The sequence below is a fragment of the Pristiophorus japonicus genome, chromosome 4, assembly GCF_044704955.1.
Source record: "Pristiophorus japonicus isolate sPriJap1 chromosome 4, sPriJap1.hap1, whole genome shotgun sequence".
Taxonomy (NCBI): Eukaryota; Metazoa; Chordata; class Chondrichthyes; family Pristiophoridae; genus Pristiophorus; species Pristiophorus japonicus.
Window position 1 is genome coordinate 26,635,326 of NC_091980.1, and position 18,335 is coordinate 26,653,660.

The following is an 18,335-nucleotide window of genomic DNA, read 5'->3' on the forward strand; positions in this document are numbered from 1 at the left end:
CTGTCACCATTCAGATAATAGTCTGTCTCTCTGTTTTTACCACCAAAGTGGATAACCTCACATTTATCCACATTATACTTCATCTGCCACGCATTTGCCCACTCACCTAACCTATCCAAGTCACTCTGCAACCTCATAGCATCCTCCTCGCAGCTCACACTGCCACCCAACTTAGTGTCATCCGCAAATTTGGAGATACTACATTTAATCCCCTCGTCTAAATCATTAATGCACAATGTAAACAGCTGGGGCCCCAGCACAGAACCTGCGGTACCCCACTAGTCACTGCCTGCCATTCTGAAAAGTACCCATTTACTCCTACTCTTTGCTTCCTGTCTGACAACCAGTTCTCAATCCACGTCAGCACACTACCCCCAATCCCATGTGCTATAACTTTGCACATTAATCTCCTGTGTGGGACCTTGTCGAAAGCCTTCTGAAAGTCCAAATATACCACATCAACTGGTTCTCCTTTGTCTACTTTACTGGAAACATCCTCAAAAAATTCCAGAAGATTTGTCAAGCATAATTTCCCTTTCACAAATCCATGCTGACTTGGACCTATCATGTCACCATTTTCCAAATGCGCTGCTATGACATCCTTAATAATTGATTCCATCATTTTACCCACTACTGAGGTCAGGCTGACCGGTCTATAATTCCCTGCTTTCTCTCTCCCTTCTTTTTTAAAAAGTGGGGTAACATTGGCTACCCTCCACTCGATAGGAACTGATCCAGAGTCAATGGAATGTTGGAAAATGACTGTCAATGCATCCGCTATTTCCAAGGCCACCTCCTTAAGTACTCTGGGATGCAGTCCATCAGGCCCTGGGGATTTATCGGCCTTCAATCCCATCAATTTCGTTATGGCTTTGCTCAGGTTCAACAGTCAATAGTTTGTGAAGGATAACCTTATGGCCAATGCCAAGCACAAAAAAGTCTCTTAGCAGTTACTCCAGGAATCCACTGAATTCGCAATGTCCTGCAAGGTGCCTTGGTTCAGCGGCGTAGCTCTTCAGACAATTGAAACGTATAAAATCGATACATTGCCATCAGAATGGTTTCCTTCGGATTTAGGTGCTCCCGGACCAGCGTACACAGTTCTTCATACGATTTGGTTGTTGGTTTCACCGGATCAAGAAGATTCTTCATGAGGCCATAGGTTGTTGTCCTGCAGACGGTGAGGAGGATCGACCTTCATTTGGCAGCGTTCTCATTCCCTTCCAGCTCGTTGGCCATGAAGTATTGGTCGAGTCGCTCCACAAAGGCTTCCCAATCATCACCTTCTGAGAATTTCTCCAGCATACCAACAGTTCTCTGCATTTTCGCATGATGGTTCGTTATCTATTGCTCATCGCCAGTTGTTATGTCTCAAATAAAGCAATGTGACTGAGTACTGTAGAATTGAATAAGTGTGACCCTTAGTCTCTTTATTCTGACTCCAGAGTGCTGGCACAGCATGGGAGGCCTGCTGATATGCACTGCTCCCAAGGGAGGCTGGGATACCTTGGAACTCCAACAGATGCACCCTCTGGTGGCGGTGGAATGCTGGTTACAAGGTGTTGCACACAAAACAAGAAGTACTAGAAACAAATCCAAGACAAAGTCACAATTTATGTCTGAGTCAGAGTCAGGTAGATAAACAGTGTGGTGTTATAGAGAATCAAAATGTAGATCAAGGGTTGCCCTTGGTGAAAAACTTTCTTCAGGCTCAGCCTAGAATGAGTCTAAGTTTGACATCAAGTTTTGAAAGTTCTGTTCGAGAGCGAAGTATCCTCTTCGAAACAGAAAACAAGTGATTAAGTTTGATTTGTAAATATGGCAAAATAAGTCTATATCTATTGTTTTCTTTAATCATGCAAATTATGTACATGATTATTTTGTTATGATTACTTCTTCATTAAGGAGGGAGAAGTGTAATAGAGCTCCACTTAGTGGACCACTGTGGTAATGCAAATAATCATGTAAATTCAATAAAAGCATCATGTGACAAGGTTACCTGACAAGTTCCTGCAGAGCCATCTTGTGCATGTGTGTGTTTGTGATGTCATAAAGAAGATATCACGTTTACACTATCGCACAAAGCCAAATTGCCCCCATGTTTTGTAAAAAGCATCATGATTGCTCCCTGGACAATAAGGAAATATTTTCCAATTTTCCAATCTTGTCAACTGCCAAGTTGTATTGCAGCAGCAATTAAAATGACTCTGGGTTAGTCTTGCTGAGAAAATTTGAAGGCTTTAGCAGAAATTTTGAAAGAAATCTCGGGAGAAAGAAAGGAACTAACAAAGAAACAATAGAAAAGGCACAGGTATAAAGTCTGTGCAGAATGTTCAATACAGAAGGAGACAGATGTTCACTGTGAATGAACCACTCAACTGCCACCAACTCAAACAGCGACCTTGCTTTAAGGATGATGTTAATGTGGACCAGTCCCATGGAGCAGACTTGTGCCCATTTTATAAGGTGGAGGTGAGCAGTGAGTCAGAAATTTGCCAAAATTTATAAAATTCTGCACGGCACCTTCTTTGAATAATTATTCCAGGTAAATGAGGATTGCATTTGTCTGAAGGAAACCAAATTTGGAAGATTGCAAAATTCTATGCAACCCGCAGCCACCACCAGCAGGACTCCATGTTGCCGGCCCAGCCTCAGAATGTTGGGTCTGTGATGGTGTCTGCCATGGCTCAAAAATCTCATCATATTAAAAATTAAAAAGGTTTCGTGTTTATAAATTCCTGTTATCATTTGTGAAATGAATACACCTAAGTGGTACAATTTTTAAACATTTATAATTTTGACAATATCATTTTAAAAATTAATTCCATGGATGTAGGCATTGCTGGCAAGACCAGCATTTGTTGCCCATCCCTAGTTGTCCTTGAAAAGGTGGTGGTGGGGCAGCTTATTGAGATGCCGCAGTCTGTGTAGTGCTGTCAGGATGTGTGTGTCTTGGAGGGAGTTCCAGGATTTTGACCCAGTGACAATGAAGGAACAGTCATATATATTTTCAGTCAGGATGTTGTATGTCTTGGAGGGGAACATTGTGATAGTGGTGTTCACCTGCTGCCCTTGCCCTTCTCGGCAGTTGTGGTCGCTAGTTTGGGAGGTGCTGTCGAGGAAACCTTGGTGAGTTGCAGCAAAGCATCTTGTAGATGATACACACTGCAGTCACGGTGCACCGGAGGGGGAGGGAGTGAATGTTTAAGGTGGTGTCCAGGTTCTGGTCATAGTGACCCCCAAGATGTTGCTGGTGGGGGATTCGATGGTGGGAATGTCATTGAATGCCAAGGGAAGGTGGTTAGACTCTCTCTTGTTGGAGATAGTCATTGTCTGTCACTTGTGTAGTGTGAATGTTATTTGCCACTTATCAGCCTAAGCCTGAATAGTGTCCAGGTCTTGCTGCATATGGGCACAGACTGCTTCATTAACTGAGGAGTTGCGGATGGAACTGAACACTGTGCAATCATCAGCGAACATCCCCACTTCTGACCTTATGATGGAGGGAAGCTCATTGATGAAGCAGCTGAAGATGGTTTGGCCTAGGACACTGCCCTGAGGAACTTGATCAAATGAAGGCCAGCATTTATTGTCCATCCCTAATTGCCCTTTAGAAGGTGGTGGTGAGCCGCTTTCTTTAACTGCTGCAGTCCGTGTGGTGAAGGTACTCCCACAGTGCAGTTAGGGATGGAGTTCCCAGATTTGGATCCAACGACGATGATGGAATGGTGATATATTTTCAAGTCAGGATGGTGTGTAACTTGGAAGGGAAAATATAGCTGGTGGTGTTCACATGCACCTGCTATACTTGTAGGTGGTAGAAGTCGCGTCATTTGGGAGGTGCTTTCGAAGAAGCATTGGCGAGTTGCTGCAGTGCATCTTGTAGATGGTACACAGTGCAGCCACAGTGCACCGGCAGTGGAAGGGGTGAATGTTTAAGATGGGGTGCTAATCAAGTAGACTGCTTTGTCCTGGATAGTATTGAGTTTCTTGAGTGTTGTTGGATCTGCAAACATCCAGGCAATGGAAAGTATTCCATCATGCCCCTTATCTTGTGCCTTATATTTGGTGGAAAGGCTTTGGGAATCAGGAGGTGAGATACTCGCCGCAGAATTCCCAGCCTCTGACCTGCTCTTGCAGCCACCATATTTATGTGGCTGTCCATTTAGTTTCTGGTCAATGGTGAACCCAGTTTATTGATGGTGTGGGATTCGGTAATGGTAACGCCATTGAATGTCAAGAGGCAGTGGTTAGACTCTCACTTGTTAGAGATAGTCATTGCTTGGTACATTTCTGGCGCGAATGTTACTTGCCACTTATCAACCCAAGCCTGAAGGTTGTCCAGGTCTTGCTGCAAGTGGGCATGGACTGCTTCCTTATCTGAGAAGTTGCAGATGGAACTGAATACTGCAATCATCAGCGAACATCTCTACTTCTGACCTTATGATGGAGGGAAGTTCAATGACAAAGCAACTGATGATGATGGGCTGAGGACACTGCCCTGAGGAACTCGTACAGCAATGGTGTAGTGTTGAGATGATTGACCTCCAAAAACTACAACTATCTACTTTGTGCTAGTTATGACACCAGCCAGTAGAGAGTTTTCCCCCTGATTCCCATTGACTTCAATTTAACTGGGGCGTCTTGATGCTACACTCAGTCAAATGCTGCCTTGATGTCAAGGGCAGTCACTCTCACCTCACCTCTGGAATTCAAAGGCTATAATGAGGTCTGGAGCCGAGTGGCCGAAAGCAAAACTGAATATCATGAGCAGGTTATTGGTGAGTAAGTGCCGCTTGATAGCACTGTCAACGACTCCTTCTATCACTTTGCTGATGATTGAGGGGGTAATCGGTTAATTGGATTTGTCCTGCTATTTGTGGATAGGACATACCTGGGGCAGTTATCCACATTGTTGGGTAGATGCCAGTGTTGTAGCTGTACTGGAACAGCTTGACTAGAGGCGTGGCTATTATGATAATCAAAAGTCAAAATATTTTATATAATTGTGGCCAATAATTATTCTGGCTTTTCTTTCGACCTGAGGAACTGTTTAATTCTAACACTTCATTCTCTGTCTCTCTATCGCAGATTTATATCAAAAAAGTTACACACTTTATCGGTCAGGCACAGATCACAGTGAACTCGACCTGATTTGCTCTGCTGTTTCTACTACTTACAATGCTGCTGCATGGACCTGGAGCTCACATCATCTACAAAATCAGGAGAAAAACATAGCAACTGCATCGAAATCCCAGCCTATTGATGTAAACAGGACCTACTTTGCGAGTCGACTGGTGCCTACAGTGGGATATTTTAATGGCGATAAGTTCAGTGTGAGGATTGTCCCTGTACTGTTTGACGATGCAGGAGTTTACACATGTTATCTGGAATCAAGTACATATGTGACCATTAAACTAATCACAGTTAAAGGTAGGAGTCAGAATGTTGCCATTGTTTTCAATGATAAAGTCCGTGTTTAAAATCTAAATGATTTTCTTGTTTCCACAGTCACAGCTGAACCATATGATGCAGTGACTGAGGGAGACAACGTTACCCTGACCTGCTCTGTCTCTGATGTCACTGAATCAATGAGACTTGTTTGGATCAGTAGTGATGGCAAAACTGTTGGAGAAAAAACATTGAATGGACAGAATGGGGAAGAGAAATCACTGAGACTGATTATTCAGAAAGCTGACAGAGGCAGAGGGAACTGGATATGTGCTTTGTTTTATCAAAACCGGCCCCAGATTTTAGTCCCGTACTATCTGGAGCCCAGTGGTAAGTGACTCAGGGTTTGCTTTTTAATCTTATAAGCGCGATAGAAAATTCTTGTCACTTATTGTTCTTGTTGCCGGGAGTAACCCCTCCTTTATATCCTGTGTGTGAGGCTCTACAGTGATGCAGAGCCTCAGGAAATCTACCCTGAGATAACTCAGCACAGCCTGGGATCGAGCTTGGAACTTTCCTGGTCTGTGTGTCTCAACTACGCACTTGGTAAATTCACTGAGACACTGAAACCATTTTCTTGTGACAACAAAGTGCTACAGAAGCCGTTTTGTTTTGTTTTGTGACCCAGAATCAATCGGAATGCTGAGACAGAATACCCAGAAAATCACGGCAAAAAATAATTCCCAGCTGCAAACAATGCAATTGAAAGTCTCCACTCTTCAGGCTCAGAGAAACTCTTCTTCTCTGTCTGTCTCCACCGATAGATTTCCAAGTCAGAATGGTGTGTGACTTGGAGGGGAACTTGGAGGTGGTGACATTTCCAAGCACCTGCTGACCTTGTACTTCTAGGTGGTAGAGGTTGCGGGTTTGGGAGGTGCTGTCGAACTTAAATCAAAATTAAATAAATAAGAATCAAAAATTCATTCTAACTTAGGCCAAGTGCATTGTGAGTGCAAAAGCAGAAATCTCGAGGCAGTAGACTCACTGGCCCTCGTTATAATATATGTAAATTAGCTAAATTGGGAACTCCACCGGCACAAAGTGGGAAGGGGAAAAATGTTCTTAGGGATTTTTGGGGATTAACTTTAGAGTGGATATGAAAACGAAACAGCTTCTTCCCCATTTTGCTGTCAAAAATAATTACACTGGGAGTATGGAATTGCTGAGTTTACTCTCGGAGTCAGTGAGCACTGGTTGGAAGGTCCCCCTCAGGTACAAATCTGTTCACTTGTGCAGTCTTCTGTAAACAGATATAGAAGAGATATATGCTGGAATTGGGAAAAGCGGAGACAATGTCACCCTAGAGCCAAGGTTAGCTTCAACCTTATGTGAGTCTGTGAACACACAGTATGCAGATATCTTATGTTAGCAGTGTGCTGGATTTTACAGTGTTTCTGCACATTTGGAAACTGGGTGAACAGTTGTCAGAGAGCGGTGCATTTCCCACCTTGACGCTCCGCCAAGCTTGCAGTGAAGTATTGATAGCCTGCATTGTTAAAGGAGGCAAAGTGTGAGCTCGCTTATCTTAGCAACCCTTGGGAGTTCAGCAAATGCCTTCCTCATTTACTCCTAGGATCACTAAGCAGTGTGTAAAATAGGGAAGATGATGGAGCAGAGGAGGCAGAGGCTGCCTTGATTTAAGACAAATATGTCCATGAACTCTTTGCATTTCTTAACAAAGATCACAATATAGGCTGTGGGAAGAGAGGTCTGAAGTGGTGGTATGTGGTGGAGGAAGAGAATTTGCATTGTTCGGGATATTTGGCCATAGAGCGATGCTATGAAATTGTCCAGAAAGTGTTCCCCTCCATGTGGAGATAAGAAGGTTCACCTAAATTTTCTCTGCCCTGGTTACATGAACAGACTAGATACCTGTGGAAGAGGTTGAAAAAGGCAGCTGCTTGTTTCCAAATATATTTTTCCTTCCTCTTCTTTATCTACATGCTGCTCCTTGGTGACATTATGCACAGGGTCACTGCCATATGTAGGTTGAGGACACCCAGCTCTCCCTCTCCACAACATCCTTCAAACCCATCACTACCAGGGGTGGGAGAGCCTTCAGACACTGTCTGAAAATACCACAGAATCTCTCTACCTCTTCTTTCTCTGTGCTGCTTTAAAAACCTTCTCCAAAACCATTTTTTGAATATTCAATCGATCTACTCAAAAATCATTGCTTGTTGTAACCCTCTAAAATCTCTGCTCTCCTCCAATTCTGGCCTCTTGTGCATGCCTGATCTTAATCACTCCAACATTGTCAGCCATACCTTCAGCTGCCTTGGCCTTAAACTCTGGAATTCCCTCCCAAAACCTCTCCACCTCTCTATCTCTTTCTGCTCCTTTGAGATACTCCTTAAAACCTACCTCTATGCCTAAGCTCTTGATCACCTGTCCTAATATCTCATAAGAACATAAGAACATAAGACATAAGAGCAGGAGTAGGCCACCTGGCCCCTCGAGCCTGCTCCGCCATTTAATAAGATCAAGGCTGATCTGATCATGGACTCAGCTCCACTTCCCTGCACGCTCCCCATAACCCTTTATTCCTTTATCACTCAAAAATCTGTCTATCTCCACCTAAAATATATTCAAAGATCCAGCCTCCACAGCTCTCTGGGATAGAGAATTTCATAGCTTTCCAACCTTCTGAGAGAAGAAATTCCTCCTCATCTATTTTAAATGGGCAGCCCCTTATTCTGAGACTATGGGCTAGATTTTACACTTTTTTTTCATGCATAACACCCACTTAACGTCAATTGTACTGCTGAAATGATGTATAATGCCCAGATAGCGCCCATTTAGTCACAAAATGGAAACTGATGCCCATTTTTCGGACACTTATCACCGAGCGTTACTTTCCCCATGTGCATAACGCCAGGAAAAATTAATATCGCCCACCCACATTTTTTGGGTGGAATCATCAGAATGGGCGAAATGAACGCCCAGAATATCCACACGTAATTAACGCCGAGATTCAGTAATACCGACCGCAAACTTTTTTTTGTTGTAAAGATCACATTTTCCGAAACTAACGCCCAGGAGATCGCCCACCGTCACTTTCATCACCTTGCACACATATCGCTCACAATATCGCTCGCCCAAAACACCGCTCAGAAAAATTGGAATGTTCTGAACGAATCACAATGGTGTGGGCGCCATTTTTTAAATCGCAGGTCGCTTCATTCAAAAGGCTGCTTCAACTTTAGTGAGTTTGGATTGACTCTGGAGTTCTTCTCAGGTGAAGTGACCATCTCAACAGACATATTTTCAAACTCTGGACTATTGGGGGTTTACTGTAGGTGTATTTTAGTGAGGAAGTTATTGCTTCTGATCAATCGCTATTATACTTTCCTTGCACTGGGGCCAGCCATTTCTCAGTCTGCATCGATTAATACACAGATGCTGCAGAGTGCAAATGGCTTAATGTCTGATGCACATCATTATGTGCCCAATTTAAGAGGTGCCAGAAGGAGCAGGAGGTCCAGACCATACACACCCCGCACTTACAGGGAGATGAGGTCTTACCTTGAAGTGTCCGAGCACACCAGCCTTCGGAGACTGCGCTTCCATAAGGTGGTGATCAATGAAATATGTGAGCTCATCAGGCCACATATGCAGCCTGCCATCAGGACATCAGTGTCGGTCGAGGTCAAGGTCACTGCGTCACTGTCTTTCTATGCGTCCGGTTCCTTTCGGCCTTCCGCAGTCGAGATTTGCCCTCTGTCTCACCATCCCACTCATCGCTGCATTAGACAGATCACAGAGGCCATGTACGCGCGTAGGATGGAGTATATCAGCTTCCCCATGACCACGGAGGCTCAGACTGACAGGGCTGGAGCATTCTACCGCATTGCTAAGTTCCCCAGGGTGCAGGGAGCAATACAGCGCACTCACATCGCCATGCAGGCACCTTCTCAGGACCCAGAGCTTTTTCACAACAGAAAAGGACTTTCACTCCGTGAAGATCCAACTAGTTGTCAACCACAACCAGATCATAATGGCAGTGAATGCCAAATGTCCAGGCAGCTTCGATGAAGCACACATCCTGCGTGACAGCGCTGTCTCTGCCATCTTTAAAAGTCAGCCACAAGGACAATGCTGGATGCTTCGTGATAACCAATATGGCCTAGCCACCTGGCTGATGACCCGCCTGCATGACACCCACACCAAGGCCGAGAAGCGATACAACCAGAGCCACAGAAACACACACAATGTGGTCCAGAAAAAAATAATTCTTAAGCAGAGCTTTAGATGCCTGGAGCACTTAGGAGGGGAGCTACAATACAACCCTGAGCATGTAGCTAAATTTGTGGCCGTATGCTCCATGCTGCACAACCGAACTATCAGGAGGGGCCAAGAATTGACAGAAGGAACTGATACTCTACCTCAGGAGAGAGAGGAAGAGGAGGATGAGGGGCTGGATGCTGACCTAGGGCCAGTCAATCAGGCTGGCTATGCAATTATGCCCACGCCCTCCTCCAGACCACAGGAAAGGGCCCGTGTTAGCTACATAGCTGCAACACTCTTTAGTCAGGAGCTGATAACTGAATGATTTGTCTGAAAGAACGTGCAGCTCAGACATCAATGGTGCTCATCAACTTGGTGCCAGTTAAAGTATAAGTTGATTGAAGTTAAGTTTTATTTAACACTTCCATGTTAAGGAATCACCGGTGTGTAATGGTCCAGCTATCTGAGACAATGCGCAACAAGGTTATGTTGAATAAAAAATTTTTTTACCAACATTGGTCTGAAATCATAAGTGTCACGGCCAAAAATACCCCACCCACGCCTGCACCCCACTTTTTTGAACATTGACATCAATTAAATGGTCAACATGTCCAGCAACACAGAATACTAATGTAAAGCAGGAGGGTAGCCCCCTCCCCCCATACATTACAACAAGTTGCATACATCCATATAAAGATATAACACAGCTATCTGTGGACATGCACCACTCTTTCCTTCCCCCCTCCCCTTCTTCTCCTCACCTCTACCCCTTCCCCTCCTTGGTCCACGCTGCCTTGCCGAAGAGCTCCTCAGGCGGTGCCTCATTCAGGGGGGGATGAAAGCAGAGGCGGTGATTGGATGGGTACGGGAGCAGGGGGTGCTGAGGGGGGAACATTCTCGGATCCAGAAGCATAATCTTGGTCCTGCCTCTCATCTGTCATTTGCAGTGGTGGTGCGGAACCTAGGGGTGGAGTGCCGCGCTCCGGGACCACTGGGAGGCCTGTGCCAGCAGTGTTCCTGGCTATCGCTTCCAGGGCCTTCACTATCCGCGGAACGTACTCAAGCCATGGTGGCCAGCTGTCGGGATATGCCCCCCAATGCATCGAGGATCTGCTCACCAATGTCTACAGTCCTCCTGGACAACTGTACTATCTCTCCGCTCTCATGTGGTGCTCGTGGACCAGACCTGCCGCGTCCACGAAATCTCCGCTGGGTCAGCGCTGCCCTGGGGACAAATGGGGCGCCCTGAGGCGAGGTGCTTGGGGCCGGTACCTCCAGAATGGAGGCGGGAATGACCGGAGGAGCACTAGATGGCCTTGGGGTAGAATGGCTTCTGGAGCGTGACGATGCAGGTTCCTCAAAGTCCGCGCTCTCACCCGTAGAGAGCAGACCCAGCGGATTGACGGGCGAGAATCGGAGCTCCTCAGCACCAGATGTAGGGTCGTCTGGCAAGTCCAGCCCCGCACCCCCACCTTCTGGCCTCTGTGGTCTTGCCTGGAGCCGCGCTGCTGGCTGAGCTGCAAAGCACAAATGAGGTTATTAGAGGAGAAGCGGGTGCTCGGGTCACAAGGTGATTCCAGCGCTACACACAGCATATGCACAACAAAAGCACCACCGCTATCAAAATCATCCCAGACATCACATTTCAGAACCATCAACAGATTCTGCATTGCAATGATTTTTATTAGGCCAGCATTATTTATGAGACAATGTTAGAAAGCATCGATCATATATGATTGTTCGTATATGAGTGGGTGTGGCATCCATTGACTTTACATCACGTAATGGTGTAAACTTTACTCACGTCGCATCACTTCAGGGTCTGCAGATGCATGTGTGGCCGTCCGGAGGGGGGGGGGGGGGGTGCTTCCCCACGAGTGTGTGAACCCACTCGTCCATGTCAGTGATGTCATAAGAACATAAGAATTAGGAGCAGGAGTAGGCCATAGGGCCCCACGAGCCTGCTCCGCCATTCAATAAAATCATGGCTGATCTGATCATGAACTCAGCACCACTTCCCTGCCCGCTCCCCATAACCCCTTGTTTTTTTAGTCAAAACTAAAAATCATGGTTTAAAAACTAGTATTAAAACACTCGACCTAAACGCACGCAGCATTCGAAATAAAGTAAATGAGTTGATGGCACAAATCATAACAAATGGGTATGATTTGGTGGCCATTACAGAAACGTGGTTGCAGGGTGGCCAAGACTGGGAATTAAGCACACAAGGGGTATCTGACAACTTGGAAGGATAGACAAGAAGGGAAAGGAGGTGGGGTAGCTCTGTGAATAAAGGATGATATCAGGGCAATTGTGAGAGACGATATTGGCTCTAATGAACAAAATGTTGAATCATTGTGGGTGGAGATTGGAGATAGTAAGGGGAAAAAGTCACTGGTGGGCGTAGTTTATAGGCCCCCAAATAATAACTTCACGGTGGAGCGGACAATAATCAAGGGAATAATGGAGGCATGTGAAAAAGGAACGGCAGTAATAATGGGGGATTTTAACCTACATATCGATTGGTCAAATCAAATCGCACGGGGTAGCCTTGAGGAGGAATTCAAAGAATGCATACGGGATTGTTTCTTAGAACAGTATGGTACAGAACCTAAAAGGGAGCAAGCTATCTTAGATCTGGTCCTGTGTAATGAGACAGGAATAATAAACGATCTCCTAGTAAAAGATCCTCTCGGAATGAGTGATCACAATATGGTTGAATTTGTAATAAAGATTGAGGGTGAGGAAGTTGTGTCTCAAATGAGCGTACTATGCTTAAACAAAGAGGACTACAGTGGGATGAGGGCAGAGTTGGCTAAAGTAGACTGGAAACACAGACTAAACGGTGGCACAATTGAGGAACAGTGGAGGACTTTTAAGGAGCTCTTCCATAGCGCACAACAAAAATATATTCCAGTGAAAAAGAAGGGCAGTAAGAGAAGGGATAACCAGCCGTGGATAACCAAGGAAATAAAGGAGAGTATCAAATTAAAAACCAATGCGTATAAGGTGGCCAAGGTTAGTGGGAAACTAGAAGATTGGGAAAATTTTAAATGACAGCAAAGAATGACTAAGAAAGCAACCAAGAAAGGAAAGATAGATTACAAAAGTAAACTTGCGCAAAACATAAAAACAGATAGTAAAAGCTTTTACCGATACATAAAACGGAAGAGAGTGACTAAAGTAAATGTTGGTCGCTTAGAAGATGAGAAGGGGGATTTAATAATGGGAAATGGGAAAATGGCTGAGACCTTAAACAATTATTTTGCTTCGGTCTTCACAGTGGAAAACGCAAAAACCATGCCAAAAATTGCTGGTCACAGGAATGTGGGAAGGGAGGACCTTGAGACAATCACTATCACTCGGGGGATAGTTCTGGACAGGCTAATGGAAGTCAAGGTAGACAAGTCCCCTGGTCCTGATGAAATGCATCCCAGGGTATTAAAAGAGATGGCGGAAGTTATAGCAGATGCATTCGTTATAATCTACCAAAATTCTCTGGACTCTGGGGAGGTACCAGCGGATTGGAAAGTAGCTAATGTAACGCCTCTGTTTAAAAAAGGGGGCAGACAAAAGGCAAGTAACTATAGGCCGGTTAGTTTAACATCTGTAGTGGGGAAAATGCTTGAAACTATCATTAAGGAAGAAATAGCGGGACATCTAGATAGGAATAGTGCAATCAAGCAGACGCAGCATGGATTCATGAAGGGGAAATCATGTTTAACTAATTTACTGGAATTCTTTGAGGATGTAATGAGCATGGTGGATAGAGGTGTACCGATGGATGTGGTGTATTTAGATTTCCAAAAGGCATTCGATAAGGTGCCACACAAAAGGTTACTGCAGACGATAAAGGTACGCAGAGTCAGAGGAAATGTATTAGCATGGATAGAGAATTGGCTGGCGAACAGAAAGCAGAGAGTCGGGATTAATGGGTCCTTTTCGGGTTGGAAATCGGTGGTTAGTGCTGTGCCACAGGGATTGGTGCTGGGACCACAACTGTTTACAATATACATAGATGACCTGGAAGAGGGAACAGAGTGTAGTGTAACAAAATTTGCAGATGACACAAAGATTAGTGGGAAAGCGGGTTGTGCAGAGGACACAGAGAGGCTGCAAAGAGATTTAGATAGGTTAAGCGAATGGGCTAAGGTTTGGCAGATGGAATACAATGTCGGAAAATGTGAGGTCATCCACCTTGGAAAAAAAAACAGAAAAAATGGAATATTATTTGAATGGGGAGAAATTACAACATGCTGCGGTGCAGAGGGACCTGGGGGTCCTTGTGCATGAAATTCTTTTGGAGTTTACCTGAAAAAACATAAACATTAAACCGTGCCACCCGCCCTGGATGACACACCAGACATTTACAAGGCCCTTTTTTTTCTTTTTTGTGGTTTTCTTTTGTGTTTTCCTTTTTTTTTTTGGTTTTTTTTTGGGCACTAAAATCACATTTTTTCCTCCAGTGCCCCCTATAAAAGGGGAGGGGGACACTAAAAGCACCGGCAATTAAAACAAATTAAACTTTAAAACATAAAATCAAGTTAAAATTTGGTTGCCAGGCGTGACGATGCACTCCAGTCCCTCCGGTGCCCACCTCTCGCGGAAGGCCGCGAGTGTACCGGTGGACACCGCGTGCTCCATCTCCAAGGACACCCTGGCGCAGATGTACGCGCGGAAGAGAGGCAGGCAGTCAGGTTGAACGACCCCCTCGACCGCCCGCTGCCTGGACCAGCTGATGGCACCCTTGGCCATGCCCAGGAGCAGTCCTACGAGGAGGCCCTCGGACCTACCCGCTCCCCTTCGCACAGGGTGCCCAAAGATCAGGAGAGTGGGACTGAAGTGCAGCCAGAATTTCAGGAGCAGCCCCTTTAAATAATAAAACAGGGGCTGCAACCTCGTGCATTCCATAAAAACATGGAACACGGACTCTTCCAGACCGCAGAAATTGCAGGCGGCCTGGGAGTCCGTAAACCGGCTTAAAAATTTGTTGCATGGCACTGCTTCGTGCACCACCCTCCAGGCCAAGTCCCCGATGAATAGTGGGAGGAACCCTGCGTAGAGTGCCCTCCATCGGGGACCCCCGCCTCCTCCGGACGGCAAGATGTTGCGCCATGGCGTGTCCGGACTGCCGGTGAGGATGGCAAAGTTGAGAGTGTGCAGGAGCAGCCCGTACAGGAAACCCCTCCGCGCAGAACTGAAAGGCACGGAGGGGATTTCCTCGAGGCGGCTCAAGTTGTGAGGCGCTGGCTCCCGAGGGAGGTTCCGGGGTTTGGCGCCGATGAGGAATTCCGTCCGGACGGGGGTCAGTTCGGACGGGATCTCCCCACGTGCTTGAGCCTCCTCGATGCACCTAACAGAGTCAGGGCCCAAAGCTGTTTTTAGCGACTCGATGGCTTCGGCCGCGTGGCGGACGTTGGCTGAATTTAGGCGCCGCGCCAGTGTGCCTGGCGCCATCCAGCCCACTCCTCCACCATCGAGCAGGTCCCTGACCCTGGTCACCTCACCAGCCACAGCCCTCTCTTCCGACCGCCACATAAAACCTCGGTCGTGGAGGTATGGATTCCCGAGCAACGGCTCCTGCAGGACAGCCGCCACTCCAGCTGGCGGAGAGCTGCGCTTGGTGGAGACTTTGTTCCAGACTCTGATGAGTTCCTTGTAAAAGACAGGCAGCTCCTGGAGGGCGGTCCTGACACCCCCCAAGTTCACAAACAGGAGCTGCGTGTCGTAATTGAGGTCGAGCTGCTGGCAGGAGAAATACGTCGCCAGAGCACACCACCTAGGAGGGGGCTCGACGTAAAGGTATCTCTGCAGGGTCTGAAGATGGAAAGTCGCGAGCTGGGCGCTGACGCACACCAACGACTGACCGCCTTCCTCAAGCGGGAGACTCAAGACCGCGGCAGAGACCCAGTGCTTCCTGTTGTTCCAGAAGAAGTCCACCAGCTTCTTCTGTATCTTGGCGACAAACGCAGGGGGAGGGGTCAAAGTGACCAGCCGGTACCACAACATTGCGGCCACCAGCTGGTTTATGACTTGCGCTCGACCCCTGTAGGACAGCACTCGGAGCAGTCCTGTCCAGCGCCCTAGGCGAGCGGCGACCTTGGCCTCCAGCTCCTGCCAGTTCGCCGGCCAGGCTTCCTCGTCGGGGCTAAGGTAGACTCCCAGATAGAGGAGATGGGTCGTGCTCCAGGCAAAAGGCCTGAACTCCTCCGGCAGGGAGTCCACCCGCCACTGACCCACCAGGAGTCCGGAACATTTTTCCCAGTTGATTCTGGCGGAGGATGCGGCCGAGTAAATCTCCTGGCACTCACGCATCCTCCGCAGGTCAGCGGGATCCTCTACCGCGAGGAGCACGTCATCGGCGTAAGCCGAGAGGACGACCTCCATGCCCGGCCCTTGCAGAGCCAGTCCCGTCAACCTCGTCCGCAGGAGGCGCAGGAAAGGCTCCACGCAAACGGCGTATAACTGGCCGGACATGGGGCATCCCTGGCGCACCCCTCTCCTAAAGCGAAGGGGCGCCGTCAAGGACCCGTTAACCTTAATCAGACACTCCGCGGCGGCGTACAAAAGTCGGATCCGGGCGATGAAATGCGTCCCGAACCCGAAAGCACGCAGAGTTCCGAGCAGATAGTCGTGATCCACCCTGTCGAACGCCTTCTCTTGGTCGAGAGATAGGAAGGCGACCGACAGACCAGCCTCCTGGGAATGATGGATGAGGTCCCGGACCAGATGGATGTTATCGTGGATTGTCCGGCCCGGGACCGTGTAGGACTGGTCGGAGTGGATCATGTGGTCCAGCACGGTGCCAAGGCGAGCAGACATCGCCCTGGCGAAGATTTTGTAGTCTGTGCTGAGGAGGGAGACCGGGCGCCAGTTCTTAAGGAGGCGGAGATCGCCCTTCTTAGGCAGCAGGACGCTGACTGCCCTGCGCCAAGAGAGGGGCATCTCCCCGGTCGCCAGACTTTCCCCCAGGACCCGCGCGTAGTCGCTCCCCAGGACGTCCCAGAACGCCCTGTGGAACTCCATGGTCAGCCCGTCCAGCCCTGGGGATTTTCCCCTCGAGAGCCGGTCGAGGGCACCGGTCAGCTCCGCCAGGCTTAGCGGAGCTTCCAAATTTTCACCGCCCTCCGGGCTGACCTTCGGCAGGTCCTCCCACAAAACTCTACGCGCTTCCTCGCTGGACAGATCCGGAGAGAAGAGAGCCCCGTAATATTCACGGGCCCTGTTGTTGACGCCCTCCGGATCCGAGACGAGAGAGCCGTCGTCGGCCAGCAGCGTCAAGAGCTGCTTACGGACACTCTGCCTTTTTTCCAGCGAGTAGAAGAAGGGGGAGCCGCGGTCCAGATTCCGCAGGAACCGGATCCGCGACCTCACGAACGCGCCTCAGGACCCGACGAGCTGCAGGTCCTTCAGCGCGGCCTTCTTAGCTTCGTACACCGTCCGCAGGGCCGGATCCTCGACGACTTGACCGAGACGGGATTCCAGGTCGAGCACCTCTTTTTCTAGGCGCCCGACTCCGGCTGTCCGCCTCTTGGTCGACCCCCTCGCGTACTTTTGACAGAAGACGCGGACGTGAGCCTTGCCCACGTCCCACCATAGCCTCAAGGAGGGGAAGCCCCCCTGCTTCCTTCTCCAGTCGGACCAGAATCGACGGAACGAGTCCTGGAACCGCACGTCCTCCAGCAGCCGGTTGTTAAAGTGCCAGTACGCGGACCCCGTCCTCGCGCGGAGCGAAGCGAGCTCTGCCCACACCAGGTGGTGGTCCGAACACGGCACCGGCCGCATGGAGGCCGCCGGGACGCAGGAAACATACGCCCGAGACACGTAAAGGCGGTCGACTCTGGACCATCCTACTCCAGGCCTCACCCAAGTAAAGGCGCTGGAGTCGGGGTGGAGATTTCGCCAGACATCCACCAAGTCGAAGGACCCGACCAGGTCCCTCAACTTCTCGATCGCCGTCATGTTCTGCGGGGCACCGGAGCGGTCCCTCGCCTCGAGGGTGCAGTTAAAATCCCCCCCGAGGACAATGCAGTCGCCGACGTCGACGGAGCCAAAAAGAGCGGACGCTTCTTCGAAGAAGCGCGCCTGCTGCGGGCCGGGCTGAGGGGCGTACACGTTCACGAGATGGAGCGGCACGTACCTCAGGCGAACCGTTACGTGCAGCAAGCGGCCTGGCACGGGCTCCTCGGCCCCCAAGATCTCCAGCTGAAAATGCGGGCCCAGCAAGATGGCCACCCCACTAGAAATGGCGGTGAGGTGGCTCATGCGGACCTCTCCTTGTCATTCCAGGAGCCACGTGGCTTCGTCTCCCGGAACGGTGTGGGTTTCTTGCAGGAAGCACACCGCGTATTTCCCCTCCCGCAGGAGCGAAAAATTGTCAAATCTACGACGTGCCCCTCTGCCGCCGTTGATGTTAAGGCTGGCTATGGTTATCTTCATGGCAAAAGCATAGTGCAACCTCTACCTTAACCTATTGCGGGGGAGGGAGCGGAGTCTTTTGTTGACCTCCACTCCTTCAGCAGCCCAGCGAGGAACTTTTTGAGCCGGCGCAGCTCAAGGCCTTGCGCCCTTGATAAGGGCCCGCCCGCAGCCATGGTTTTAGCGGCGACGCGGACGGAAGCGATGAGCAGCCCCGGCTCGGACCATCTTTCCCGGGC

General features: G+C 48.6%; 1 protein-coding gene across 1 annotated transcript in view; it reads left to right on the top strand.

Moving 5' to 3' along the window:
- LOC139262434 (obscurin-like) overlaps positions 1-18,335 on the top strand; it is a 145,838-nt gene that overhangs the window by 45,861 nt on the left and 81,642 nt on the right. The window contains exons 5-6 of the mRNA XM_070877624.1: positions 5,092-5,433; positions 5,512-5,781. Coding sequence (XP_070733725.1) covers positions 5,092-5,433; positions 5,512-5,781 — 612 coding nt within the window. The remainder of the gene's footprint in view (positions 1-5,091; positions 5,434-5,511; positions 5,782-18,335) is intronic.